General features: G+C 27.3%; 1 protein-coding gene across 1 annotated transcript; it reads left to right on the forward strand.

The window, feature by feature from the left end:
• Nucleotides 1-357: 357 nt before the first annotated feature.
• Nucleotides 358-15,631, forward strand: LOC132925046 (uncharacterized; the record flags this gene model as incomplete). The annotated part of the gene is made up of 4 exons (XM_060989477.1): nucleotides 358-615; nucleotides 3,310-3,415; nucleotides 3,596-3,819; nucleotides 12,723-15,631. Coding segments are annotated over 4 exons (1,455 nt in total), but the record flags the coding sequence as incomplete, so codon positions are not given.
• Between the last annotated feature and the right edge of the window lie 790 nt (nucleotides 15,632-16,421).

The raw sequence follows: 16,421 nt of genomic DNA on the forward strand, positions 1-16,421 counted from the left end.
ACCTATGTATAATAATATACTATACACACGACGTTCTAACGTGGTGACAATATATTATAATATACGCACCTGCCTATATAATATGCTTACCAATAGAGAGGAGAGAGAAAAAAAATCAAAAAAAAAATCAAAACTCACGCAAACGCTTTCACTTCTGTCGGGGCACTGGCGATCAGATACGCCACCGCGGCAGCGGTATTGGTAGGTACTGTAGGTTGGCGCGGTGGTGAGGAAATCGTAATAACAATAATAGTGATAGTAACAGTTATAATACCAATACCGAAAACGTTATTACCTATTAAATAATAATAATATAATGTGTATTATATTATACTATCGCGCGTTTCATAATGACGACGGGTGCGGGACGTGTGCCCGTCGAGGCCGCTGTCGACCAGACTTCGAGATAGTGTGTGCTCCGACATCGTGTACGACCGGTCCGGTAGAGACGAAAGAAAAACCGAACAATATCATATACAATCAGCCCAGCCACGCGATATCATTATGGTACTGAAGTTCATACTCGTGTATTTTGTCACCGCCACCGTCTCGTCTGATCGTTTATTGGACTTGACCGCGTCAAAGATCGAGATGACACCAAACAACGCGATCCAAGTGAGCCTGCTGAAGATGATTAATTTTTATTCAATCAGCCGATAATTCGGTTGGCTCTATAATATTATACACGCGTGGTTTTTTCCCCATCAAAAATAATTTTAAAACAATAAAGTATACAACGAATATGACGATTATTTAAATTATACATATATTTGTGCCCATCACATATATTTTAATATAATTTATTAATTTATTAATGTTTTTACTATAGATTTCTGAACGGTATAAACGACTGTTTTATGAGTATGGAGAGGTTTTAAAATACTATAAGCGCTTAAACAAAATATATAATAATAATTTAACTAACATCGATTTTAATTTAAAAAATAATAATAAATCTCTTTTGCCACAAAAAAATATTACTTTATAATATCTTAATCATACATTCATACTATTATTACATAATTTAAAATAGTTAATTTTTCTCAACTTAAACGATTTACAAAATGGTTTAGTTTCAATTCATTAAAAATGAACACATATTTTACGATTATTTTATAAAAGCTAGTACTCTTATTTACATTCCTTATATGGTAGATTCTTAATCGACAAATTCTACATATTATTTTTAAAATTAAACGAGAACTATCGAGACAAATCATATATTAATAATATTAGAATCCAGGAATCCAAGAAAATAAATACCTAATACTATATAATTGAATTTTATACTTGGACATTTTGTTGTATGATATTAAAGACTAACATATGTTTATATTTATATTTATTGTTTACGTCCCAAGACCTAATGTATAACTTGGCGTAAAATCAAACATTTAAAAAATATATATTATAATGATGGTCTTTATTTACTGAATGTTTCGATGAAACAAGTATACCTATCAGTTTGCTAGTAAATGCATTTGCCTTAATAAAAAACCATGTAAAACAATATTACAATTTTAATAATAAAAAAAATGTATATATTTACACATATTTTAAATGAAATACATTGTATAAGAATTAATTTATTAATAACACTGTTTTTTGATAGTATAATAAACAAATAAGACATAACACACCTTTGTGTGACTGTGCCACCCAGATATACAAAAATAATGATTTAAGTTTATAACATTTTGTTTTCTTATATAATTATTGTCGACTTTGAAATGCTAAATTATTTTGAAGCTTGGCGTTTAAACAGCAAGTGAGATGGCAGCTCATTTGCATATCGTTTCATGTGAAATTTTTATACGAATTTTTATTACGCTCTAAATCACCGTAACCTCAAATTATGGGCTCAGATTTAAAGCTTTACAAAGCTCGTCTTTTCTTGGCCAAGAAAAGTCGTATTAAATTCATATACGAATATACGACATATACGATATTTACATTTTCGTAAAAATCATTTTATGTTAAATAGGAGTACTCCGAATACTAATATTATGTTGATATAAAATATATTATATACTGATAATTAAATTTTTTGTGAACTGATAAATGCCTAAATAAATGTAAAACAATATTTATGATGAGATTTTATAGCATACAAAGTTTTTCGATAGTAATGATATTTCTTTTAAGTTATGTTAATAAATAATAATGTATGATACATTAATAATAAATCTGTATAAAAAAGTTTTTAAAATATTATTTAGTGTGTCAACTGTGATGAGTAGTGAAATATAAAAAGCATAGTTGAAAAAATATCCGAAGGGGTTAGCAACATCTAGGAAAATAGTATGAGCTGTAGAGTGCAAAGCCATCTAGTTTATAATGAAAATATTTAAATATCCGCAGACCGCAATACATGATTTTTAATTTATTTTTTTGTATAAAAATTGTCCTATTTAAAAACAAAATATATTTACAAACATTTATTTATAACGTCAAATGGCGTTTAGTATAATATCAAGTGTTAGTATTATAATGTTTACTGGATCGCCTAAATCTACATGCAAGTTATTTATATCATCGGTAAATGAATATTAAAAAATAAAACAATTTTAACATATTAATACATCCAAGTATTAAATACTTTAATCGTATAAAAATAACTATTTATCAATGATAAAAAATTTTAGATTAAAGTAGTATTTTACGTTATAATATATTATTAATATTTCGAATTTTGGTCTTCGCCCTAATACCTATACCTATTTAATACAGCCTTTATTATGCTCTATACGTATTATATTATAGACACTAACGATATTTAATTAATGTTTGCACCACTCTAGTTGTGATTTTGAAGTTTTATATTTTGTTGTAATATTCAATTTGATATGGGACAAAATATAAATAACTGTGCAAAGAAATTGACATTTTTTAAACAACATAGCAATTACCACAATGACAACAAATATGAGCACATACGTAACTGAAACATAAATCCAGAAAATGAATCGATTCGTTAAGTATAACTATATAGGTGCCTACATAGATAAGGTTGTGCAATAAAATATTATTATTTGTAAAAATACATTTGTCATATTATAATAGGACAGGACATTGTGGTAGACGATTGTCACGAGAAGTATTATGAACAATAAAATATTTTTATAGATTACGAGATTAATGTAAATTGTTAAAAATGCATTTACCTACATCTATATGTATTATTTATATAAATATAATAGTAATTATATTTATTTTGTTTCATCGTTTAATACACGAGAATTACCAATGAACAATCTACATAAATTTAATAATATAATATAATAATATCTGTGATACTTATTATTTCAGTACTTGCAATTTGAAGACTTATCATTCAATCTTACGGATTTTACGATCTGCACGTGGATAAAACTATTAAATTTCACCCACACGCAAACCATAATACGCCTTACAGGTAAATCATATAAATACCCGATATACATATCCTTAAAAATTCAAACTCGAATAAATTTAATAAATCGACACCTGAATACCTACACCTATAAGATTAATTTAGATATTTCAGAAATTAATTCTGGATGGGATTAATGTATCGTGGAATGTGTACTTAATACATCTAATTATCTACATTCAGGAAATAAAAAAGAACCACTAATGTTGTGGCGGATGCACATGCACCCCAAAGAAACTATGAGAGTGACGATCAAAAACCGCCTGGTGGCCTCGGAGGGTATGCAATTAATCAGAGGACAGTGGTACCACGTGTGCTTTCAGTGGAAGAGTTTTACCGGCGTCTGGGCAACGTTCGTTAACGCCAAAATCCACTCGGTCGGACAAATACCTGTAGTCGGCAATGACGTGAGTAACAATCACCTGAATAATCATTGATTTAAAGCCAGAATTTAAATATGTTTTACACTAAAGCTGACATGTATACAAGAATATGCATAAAAAAGATGCTTACATATCGAAAAATGCTCTCTAAAAGTTTTTATTATACAAGTGCAGAATAAAATCAATTTATGTGCCCGTAGACCATAAGTATAATTAATAACATTAGCTAAACCTATTGTAATAATGCACTTATGCGCGGGCCTATAATAAACGAATTTTACGTATCAATTATATTTCAAAATTATTTATCATAACATAACATTGTATGATAAAAAAATTGAAATATATAGTAAGTTTCAAAAAGCCTAAAAACTAAAAAAATATCAAAATATGGTTGCATATATATAAAATGCATTTAAACAAACTCATAAACATCCTAAAATAATACTATAATATGTCGTGTAATATTATATTTATATAATTACAGTTTTGCCTTAAATTTTAAACATCAATAGGTCCAATGATAAAGATCAATAATTATATGACATTAATAATATTTAATTTAAGACAGAAAACAGTTTTAATAAGTGACTGTTGAAGTTTGTAATATTATAATTTTACTTTTGTATTTTAATATTCAACCATTTCTATTATAGTATAAAAATTTAATTTACTAGTATATTAAAAAAAAAAATTATACAATATTTTTTTTAAATATGATTTGAATTAATTAACTACAAATTGTCAAATTCTACAAACTTATCTTGTAAATTAATTGGAGAGTGATGTTTAAAAAAATTTACAAATTTAACAACACCCGATTCTTCTCTAAAATTTATATTTATTTAAATACATACGCACTCGTAGTTTGCTATAACCTGTTAAGCGCGATATTTTAAAAACCATTTGTCAGATTAAAATATATAATTAGGCGCAAACGAGAGAGTTCCATTTATTTTTTTCTGTATTTATTTTTTTCAACCTTCGTGACGCAAACTTCAAGTGTGCCGGGGCTATACCGGAATGCTTGAGACCGTGCCAAGACAACGAATCGGATTAGATAAAAGAAGTATTTCCACCCAATGAAGCCAACATTTTACGGCCGACAACTCCCACGTACTTCTCTTTTTGCTTCTTAATTTTAAAAACTGAATTAATGACGTCGATTTAAATCTTCAATCGTCTAATTTATATAATATAATAACCAATAATAATTTATAGAGTCGTTTATAAAAAAAATATATAAACTTATAAGTCTATAAGGATTATATAAGTAAATTAAAAAATTACGAAATATGTTCATAAAAATATGCGTTTATGCATTAAAAATGGTAAAATAGGAATCCGGTAAAAATATATGCAATTATTCGTAAAACCAAACTTACAAAAAGTTATAAAAATATTTATTGATTAATTAATAAATTAATAACTAATTTTAATTTCTAAAAAAAAAAAAAATACCAAAAAAGAGAAAGAAAAATAATATGATATATAATAATAATTGGGTAGGTAGACTTTTAATTTATCCTTTTGCTTTTACTTAATTGGTAGTCTTTATTAAGTCTATTTATTTTTATTTTCTCAATATTGTACGTAAACTTGTTGCTTTAAATATACAAAATAATGTGATACGTCATTAAAAGACTAAATATGACCTTTAAATTATAAAAATATATGAATTATAAATATAAAAACTGTTAAATGTTTAAATATAGGTACATGTATATTTTAAATATGCTGAATATTAAGATCGACCAATAAAATATTCATATGCATACAAATCTTAGTTATACTAATAAAATTTAATTGTATATCCCGTAATAAAACATGAACAGGATTTAGTAATTACTATACATATTTAGATATTAAACATATATTATGTACATTGAACACTAACATAATTGAAATCGATACCAGCATATAATCATATATAACATCATATTTATATCATTTGTTTAACGGTTCCGTAGTTCCGTTTTGAAATCCTAATTAATTTTGAATAAATAGCATTTAATAATTTTTTTATAAAATGTATGTTTGACCAAAAAGTTTAATGATGTAATGCATGGTTTCTTATAAGTTAATACGTTTTTATTACTAGAAATAAAAAAAAAATTTGAGTGTATATTCTCATTAATTTTTATGAGCATTTGAAGTTCAAATTTTGATAAAATTTAGTACTATTTAAACAAAAAAATACCAATTTAATCTATTTTTATGAAATTCAAACTATATTTATTTGTAAGGACTTGAAACCTTTTCATACCGTTTTACGGTACGTTGATATTGGCTTATGAGTTAATAATAGCTAGTTATAATTATATGAAATAAAATAATAGTTATTGTTGTGTAATATACCTTTGTTTTTTTGGAAAAAGTTAGTTCTCTTAAATACTATTAGAAAAATGAATTACGACATAGAATCGTTTTTCGTACCCAATTATTGAATATAAATTTAACGCATACATTTCAATGATTTACTCAATGACTAAAGACACTCAACCTAAGGATATACTATATATCAAAATGACTATCCCAGTCTTTGCCAATTATTAAACACTTGAAAATATTTTAAAAACTGTTTTGATATATTGTGTTCTATCAAGATTTTGCAAAACAGTAAAAATACGAATGTATTTACGTCGACACATCTTATCAAGAATGTATTATTATCATACTGTTTTTATGCTAGAGACATGATAATAATTTGACAAGTGTAAAAGCATTCACAGACTTCATCATACAAATCGATTTAAATATATGTCAAAACGAATATACGTCACTGATAAAGAACGACATTTAGAGTGGCATTTGAAAAACCATTATGCTATTCAATATTGACTCACAAAAATGTATTCAATAGATAGTTCAAAATAACCAGAAAAATTATATAATATACTCTTTTTGTGTTTTTTTTATTAATTATTTTATTAGTTATTTTTTTTATTTTTTGAAACGTTATTTAGGTTATTGATTTTTAGGAAGAGCCACCGTTAGTGGGAATTCATCTTTACTCATCGTCCATTAATTGCTATTATAGCAATATAGCTGGTATTTTTATATAATATAATTTTTTTCTGATGTTTTAAAATGTAATTTCCCCAAAAGTAAATTACATTTTTATAATATAAAAACATATATATTATATGATAGTTATTAGTTACTAATTTCAATGTTTATTTTATTTTGAATTTTTTGATAAACTTAAAAAAAAATTTAATTTTTCTTAAAACTTTTAACAAATATAGTTTGACATAAATTATTAAACTAATTTTTATGTTGTAATAAATTAGCCATAAACACAATGGGCTATCAATATAGTGGCAGCTTATTATAATATTAGATATGCCACACTCGTTGTTCCGCCGTTCTCATATCTAAAAATACTTAATACATTTTATGTTTCAAAATACTTAGACTATTATTGAAGTATTGTTTAAAAAATACATTTGATATATAATTTATTAACTCTTAAAGCTCTTAGAAATAAATTTTAAACTTATTTTTTATAATACATATTTTTAAAGACTTTTAAGTCTTTATTTAAATGCATTTGAAAAATGCTCTTAATGTGGTTGATTTAGCAGTAAGAATTATATATTACCTATATTGTCAATTGAAATAATAACTGGTTAGATTTTATACTATATTTTTTATTTTAATTGTTTTAAAAGCAAGTAAAATTTTTAAAACTTAATAATATACATTTTAAATTTAAATTTCAAATGAATAAGTGCAGTAATGTAATCATTTTGATATGTAAGAAATTTTAAGAACGCATTATAGATTTTATGTGGTTTAAGTGGCAAAGTACTATTAATTATAAAATCAGAAATTCGCAATAATTGTTTAATACATCGACAATAATTAAAATATAAGCATACCTGATACATTTAACAAATACGTATTAAAAATAATTTTTAATAAAATAAAATAAAGTTACACATAATAAATATATACATTTATAAAATTGTAGCTAATTCAACATTTACAAAATTTTCTGAACAACTAAATATTATTTATTTTGGCCAATTAAGATAACTAACTAGTGGGTAACTAAATTAACTTAATAAATCATCAATTTATAATATAGGCGGTAGTTAACAATTTAAAATAGTAAAAAAAGTCCCAAAAGTTAATTGACTTGATTGACGATTTTAAAAATTATGATGTTATCTTATTGATTTATAATTGTTTATAACAACATTTATTCATAGTTAAATTGCAAACAAATCAATTATCACTAATTCATATTTTGGCTTTTAAACAGTGTTAAATTATTTTCCACGGGCATATAAAATATGTGTAAAAGTCTGTAAAGTGATCAATGCTATCATCTACCATTTAAGTATACTTGATACCAAGACAATGTTTGCAATTTATCAGTAACTCTTATAATTTTATAGTTTTAATTTATTATTAGGTATATCTAATGAATAATGATATGTTTTCAAAATAATTACTTCTATGTTTCATATAGTTTTATCATAGTAATTTATTGTAAAATGTCTATTTGTAAAAACTATTTGTCGTTTATAATAAACATTGACTTCGGCTGTTTCAATCATTTTTTTAGAAATTTATAAAACAAATATGTGAGAAATGATTAAAAAGAATGAAATTAGATACAAACCAACTTATAATAAGTTATTATTTTTACAATTGTACAACTGTATAAATCACAATAAATTTATTTTCAATTACAATAACTACTTATTATGTTTATAATTAATATAATATTTACAATAGGTATAAATTATTATGTTTATAATGTTGAAAAATAGGTATCCATTTTTTTTTTCATAAAAATTAACAATTTTATTAAGTGGCTGCGACATACCTACCACTTGCATGTAATTGTTTTATAAGAAACTTAAATATATACATTAAATCTTGGACGAAACACTCAAAAGTTAAAACTAAAAGCAATATTCATAACATTTTAAATTATACCAGTAAATAGTTTGATAACCAATTTTAACTAATATATGTGATGACAATTAATTATATTGACCGAAAAATCAATTAAAAAGATTATACATAGATATTGTGCTTTTAATTTTAGATTTTTACGTCTTCTAATATATACACAATATTAGATACAAACAAAAAAACAATAAATATATAATAACAATCTTTAAACCTTGCTTTTCATCAACGAAAATGCTCAACATAATAGGTATCTATAATCGAGAGCAACGCTTAGGAATATTTGGCATGTACCCATGATGTGTCACCTACGTCGTTGTCAGATGTAAATTATAAATGACTATTACCCGCTTTTAGTTAATGGACTTTTATTTTTTTCAAGTGATTACTTATAAATGTATTACAATATTAGTCCCATCTCATAATAACACAATAATATACCTATACTATAGGTATTATGTTATATATTATAAACAGAAGACAATTATTTTTTTAATTTAACATAATTTATGATTTTGTATTTATTTTAATAACAAATAGACAATAATAATTAAAAACCAAACTTTTACCCAAATACAAGAGATAGGTCTTATTGTATTAAAAAGTTATTTTATGCAGGTATATAAATATACAATTACAGGATTTAAAATAATATGCAGTACAAAATATAATAAATAATTTCTATATTTTTTATCATTTTTAGCTTAGTGTCTAAAATAATAATATAATGGTATAATAATAAATAAAAGTATACAATTATTAATTCCAAAACAACTAATAAATATATAAAAATAGTATCAATAGATATCATACATTTAATTTGTTAAAAAAGATCGATTGAAATTTAAAACTAAACACATATTACCTATATATTTCTTAATATACCAACGAGTGGATTGTATATTTGTATAGGTACATTTTGTACGTTAAGTATTATTACTTATTAGGTACCTAAGCAAGGTAAATTTACACACAATCAATATTTTTTATTAATAAATAGCCAATCCACTAATAGCAAAATGTTAACAACTTAATAAATGTAATTGGTACTTAGTACTTATAACAGCTATTATATTTTATGTTTTAACATTTTTTTTATCATGCATTTTCCATAATTCTATAATTCTATGATATATAATTATATAATAATACTCAAAGGATACATTGTAAACAAATTCCTTATAGTACAGACTTTTGATGTCTGATAAATATATTAAAATATTTTTAATGCATCTTCTTAAAAATAATATATTTTTCAACAAATACATGGTATTAATGCGTATTATGAAATGTCGTTTTTTTATTTCTTAGTTTCTTAATATCCTTGTGATATAAGCAAATATGAAAACCCTATGAGAAGGTTAAACCTTCAGAGAAACAAATTAATTCAAATACAATATTACTCTTATCAGAATCGCTTTTTCACGTGTATTAGTTTATTAATATTCATTATTTTCAAATTCAATAACACAGCATAAATGTAACAGCCACTCGAGTAACTCGCACACTAAACCAGCTGTGCACTAGCTTTTTTTAAATTTGTTTATCTTATCAACATATATACAGCATACAAGCTACGTATTTGTGTCACATATGGTTGTTTGATTAAATATTTAAATTTCTGATTTTTAAATATTACATTACTTTATACTGCCTAGTGTCTATACAATATACACATTTATAATAACATAATAACATTAAAAACATTATAGTATTATACACCATTAATTATATAATACGTAATCAAACTATTTAATCAATGCATATTATTTACGCATCAATAACTTTTACTTGCCATTCAAATAATTTGGAGAGTTATTGTTTTTCAGAGATTTAAAAACAATTGTTTACGAACAAATCAAATGATTTGACTACCTATAGAATATAGATAGTAGAAGTATAGATTATTAGGTATACATCACCTATAAGTATGTAAACCCATGTTTTTCCTATTTTCAAATTTACATTGTCCGTTAAATTAATAAAATTAATCAAAACAAACACAATGCATTTTGCGTAGTTAGACTTTATGATGATGAATATAATAATATGACGATAAATAATAGAATTCCATGTACAACAACAAAGGAGAACTAATAAACTCGCGAATACGTTTGAGAGTTATACACTCATTTGACAGGTGTACGGAACGACACGTTCCAATATGTGTTTATCTCGTAACTTCATCATTCGTACTACTACACAGACCATTAGGTTATGGCATTTCTGGAACAACGTGGTACACATTTTTGTGACCCATTTGTTCCGGTACGGATTTGCTTTTATCTTTATTTTTTGTATTTCTTTCTCTATTTCTGAAGAAATAAGTAGCATTAAACTACCAGTTTTAATATACCTATATATATATATATCCCTTGAACTTAGCTTTAATTATTATAACTATTATATATTTATATAAATAATAGTTTGATCAATATATTAGATAATATTTAAATGAGTTAGATGAGTTTTGGATAATAAGTCATATATTATACTCTATGTACGTTCAATTTACTCTCAAATTAATTAATATTTATTGTAATTTAACGACACAATAACGCGTTTAAGCATACTAGGAAAAACGAAAACCCCGGGTGATTTGTAACATTTTCTCTATCTTATAACGTTTAAACAAAAAAAAATTATCGATATAATGGGAACGTAAAACACTTTTATTTTATTATTAATAAAAAAAAAGACAATGAAAAATACAAGCAATAAAACGTCGATTAAATTATGTTATAATTTCGTGCCTGATAGATGTTAGTATATTTTATGCGATAATGTCATATTTTTAATATACTCTTAATGTTCTGTGACTATACTGTACTATACTATAAAGTGACAGCCTTATCGTACAACAATATGTCAATATATATGTATATAAGATAATATATAGCAAATTTAATACATTTAATATATGGGTATTCCGGATTAGGTTAGGTGTTCACTGTTCAAATTTAAAACTTTGGGAGAATACTACTTACATTCTATATGTAGCTTTTCTCAAAAGCTAATTAAATTACAAAAAACCGGTATTGGTTAGAGGAGACGCGATCTGTTTGTATTTCAAAAAAAAAAAAAATTTATTTTTAAATTTTTATTTTATCTATGTCTATTTTATCGACGAAAATACACCCGTATTTTAGACATATTATTATTTTTTAAGTGTAGAGTTGAATGTTCATTCTATTCCTTTTTAAAATTACAAAAATATAATCAAAACCATGTTATTATCCGAACAACGATTATTCCTTGTGTTACTGAATTATTTATAGACAAACTGACTAACATATAATTATTTTAGCTTAGTATCGTTTACAAAATCGACGATCGTAACATGTTCGGTTTGATATTGAATAAAATGTTCGGTTCGACACATGATTAAAAAATTCGATTCTAGACCATATTTTTGAGTTAGACCCACCTAGAGTATAAACTAATAATTATGTCCTGCATATTATTTTAAAGTGATCTTTTGAAAGTATGCACACTTGCGTCGCACATTAAAAATAACAAAATGAAAATAATTTGGCAATTATCATAAATGATCCTATTATTCAATAAAAATAAATAATTTAATGTTTTTGATACATGAAATAAAATACTATATTGAAATAAAGTATTTGATAGATATTTCTTGAAAACTATATTAAAAGCTCAATATTATTTTAAGGTTATTTTCAAATTAAAAATTGTATTATCATAATATTATTATCTATTAATAACAAAAAGTTTTAGTATCACCCTCATATATGAAAATATAATGAAAATTTAAAAAATACACATGGCAGTCTATATGTAAATCAATAATGATAAATAACAGCTATAGTGGTCCTCTACTCTTAGTATCATATCTCACTTAATATTATATATATGGACTTCCTGCAGTGGTGCCTGTTGACACGATAGCGTATACGCTGTCAATGGTTGTGGTGGGGTGTGTTGGCTACTAAAAGACAAAAAAACTTTTTACACGAATATTGGACCATTTTCAGACGATGTCATCGAATGCGTGGAAGCTGAACGGGAATGGCACCGGACAAGTGGGAGACGATAGCGCGCCATGCCGAAACGGTTGGCAAGCGTATGGTCTGTACTTAACCGGACCGGTGACGACAACAGTGGACGCGACCAATGTGACTGTCAAGCCGTCGACGAACGCGACCACCGCTTCCAGGAGGACAAAGACTAACAGCAAACGGCAAGCGGTGTTCGAATCGGATCCGGACGACACGTCGTCTGGCAATTCCGGTCCATCCAAATCGTTCCAATGGTTCAGCAAGACGTTCGCGTTCATAAAACGCATGTTCACATTCGTCATCATACCGTTTTTCAAGTTCGTGCGAAACACGTTCTTCCAGACCCGTTCGTTGGACGACACGGTGGTAGACGTGAGCGAGACGCACCTGACGGTCAGCGACATCAAATTCGATCCACCGTCGTCCGCGGCCACGGTCACGGTGGCCGCCAGTGAGTCATCTGCGGACGACGGCAGTGTCAGCAATATCAATCGGCGATCGTCGTCATCTTCGTCCAAGCGGGAAACAGACGACGACAGCCGTTGCGCTGGCGCGCGGGCCAGCGACGATCGCGTAACCGCGGCCGACCTAGTGACCGCAGGGTCGGGTACGACGGTGGCCGTTGACGACGCGCTTTCGCCGAACGCCAAGCGGTACTTGCGGATGGTCAGCGATGGCCTGAACGACGTGGGCGTGAACGCGGCGTTCGTCAAGCGGGCTTTCGCGTGTTGCAGCCGCGGACCATTCGATTCACGGACCGACGTCGCGGTTATCGACTGGGACCGGAGCCGGGCCCACGCGCACAATGTGATCACGTCGCCTCACGTCTGCGGGCGGTATTGACCGCCAGCTCGAGTTTTCGTTGTTTCACCATACCCGTCATGTTTTCCCCTATTTTCGCCTTCCCGTCGACGCGCTATACGACCGGTATTGTTATTATTTTATACGTCTCAAATCGAATCGTATGATCCTATACGTATGGCGTCGGAAAATCTGAAAATCTTAAACAAACATTCACCGATTCACCCTCCCCCTCATATACAACAAAACCCTGATAGGGCAGAAAAGTTTATTGCTAATCGATAAGTTCTGTGTAGGTATTTTATTATTATTACTATAGCAAAAAGTAACATTAAAGATTTTCTCTCTTAGAAGTTCCCATTTATCGTGACGTTTCGTAAAAGGGTTACTCATCGATATGTTTATCAGTCGTCGTCGTTTGCGATATAAGTACAATACGAACATGCATGCAATCTATATTCGAGTTACTTTTCATTTTGATTGATATACTCTCTATTTTTTTTGAATTTAAAAATATATACATGTTACATATTAAACTAAAATACATTCTTTCAGAAGAATGAGCGACTATTTTATAGATGATGACGTGTTCTTATATTTAATTCCGTAACCAAACTTTCGATCCGACGTTACGTCTTACGTCTATCAAGAAGAGCTAGTGAACGTACAATGTATATGATTCTCGTGTAGTTAGTAGTATGATTTATGTAACGGATGTATAAAAAAAATACTTTATTAGAAAGTATTTATAAATAATATTATTTTTAGTTTGTTATAGTTTTTTTAAAACAAGCACACATTATTTATATATTTTATATTTGAATACTTTTTAAAAAGTTTATATTATATTGAAAGACTGTTGGATCTAGGATAAATCAATGAATAGTGCTAAACGAATAAGTAATAATAACGAAAAATAACTACAATTACAAACATTTTTCCTACATAAAAACATATAATTAAGTATAATAGTCTATTTATTATGGCTACTTCTCAATATCAATATTATCCAATTTTTAGTACCATCTATAGCAAATAGTATAATTATATACATTTTTACCCACTAATTAAAACTCCAAAATTATATTATGACAAAAGAAATAAAAAAAATTAGGCATAGGTATTTAAAACTTGAAACTTTTCCCTATCGTGGTATTGACACCGTTGTGTGTAAAACAAGCGCGACATGTAATCGTGTGTGCTCGTGTATTAAGGTTTGCAAACCCTTTCGCATGATTGTAAACGAGAACATACGCATATTATAATAGAGCTATAATAGATACTTGATTTTCGACTTTATTTGTTATCGTAAGTAACATTATTCTATACATTTATCAGAAATTAAGTTTACGATCGAGTAAAATCTCAGCTCAAAATCAAATATAAAATAAATACCAAAATCGTATACAATATCATAATCTCATAAAATAATTCGTTGGTATTCTGAATATTTCAACTGCAATATATACACATGAAAACCCCCAATAAATATAATAACACTAAAAGAGTATTATTGGAATTTACGAAATACGCCCGCCATAATATGCTTGCTAATACAATTAATTTTAAGTAGGTATTATGCGATTTTCGTATCCAACAAAATTCAGTTTTAAACAGTGAAATTATTTTTTAGGCTGTATTTAACCCGTATTTGAACATACATGGACCGTGTTTATTATTTTATTCGGGAGTTAAGATGGTTTAATAATATAAATTTGTTTTGTAAAATTATTTTTTATTTCAAGTTCACGCTATCATTACAATAATAATATAATACGCGTTTGTGTGCCGTTATCGTCTTGTGATTATATTTTATATTTTCACCGTTAAACTAAGTCATTGTTTGCAGATGTTTATATTATGTTATTATGTTAATCGCGTTATTTGTCGATATCACCAGCTCGGCCGTTTGCCGACATTATATTTTATTTGTATGTTTTTTTTTTAAATACGATCACTCGTAGATTATTTTATCACATATATATGCCGTTTGTAACAAACGATTTGTTTAGTATATATTATAAGTATGTACAGCATATTATTATGCATATTTAATAATAAATTGTACAGCTCCGTTATCGAAATACGCTGCTTTTTATGTTATAATTTATTTCAAATGTTCTCATACACGTCAAAACATACATATTATAAATATACATTATATCCACATATATGCCAGCTACACGCATATAATGTCTGCAATGTTTGCTCTTTATACGAATGGAATCGTCCAGTCGGGTACGGGGCTTCCGTGAGTATAGCTAAGGTGTACTTTGGAGCCTCCACTTTTTTCTCGTCTACATATTATTGTATGTATGTCAATATTGGTGTGGCACAATTATCGTTTTTGCGCTGGTAAACATTAACGATAAGATGTTTTAACAACATACACCAGTAAAACGTTTGAAACACAATAGTATGCGATTATAACGGCGGCGGATAACAAATGACCGACGGCCTGCCATGTCTCAGTTCCCTGATGCAGCCCATAACACGGCTGTATGTTTAATTTATGAAAACGCACTAATATTCAAGCTCAATTTTGGCAGTTGGCATTAGAAATTAAAATGACATTACTGACCTGCCCACTACAGTACTGTAGTGTAGTGGTGCACAACACTATAATTTTTTAACTCGTTAATTAATCTATACATATTATTGTTATTAAATTATTGTCTTAGTTATTTTGATTGTTTTGAAACAAAAAAGAATTATTAAATAATAACAAAATAATACATATTTAAAAAAGAAAAAAGTTCTATTTTATGATTTTTAATATTTAAAAAGTGAAATATTTTGATTGTTGCTAATGTATAATTAGCAGGGCCGGGACCTATAGCACTTAAAATTTTTTAAATAAACGCTTAAAAAATC

Source organism: Rhopalosiphum padi, chromosome 3, assembly GCF_020882245.1.
Source record: "Rhopalosiphum padi isolate XX-2018 chromosome 3, ASM2088224v1, whole genome shotgun sequence".
In the NCBI taxonomy this organism is placed as follows: domain Eukaryota; kingdom Metazoa; phylum Arthropoda; class Insecta; order Hemiptera; family Aphididae; genus Rhopalosiphum; species Rhopalosiphum padi.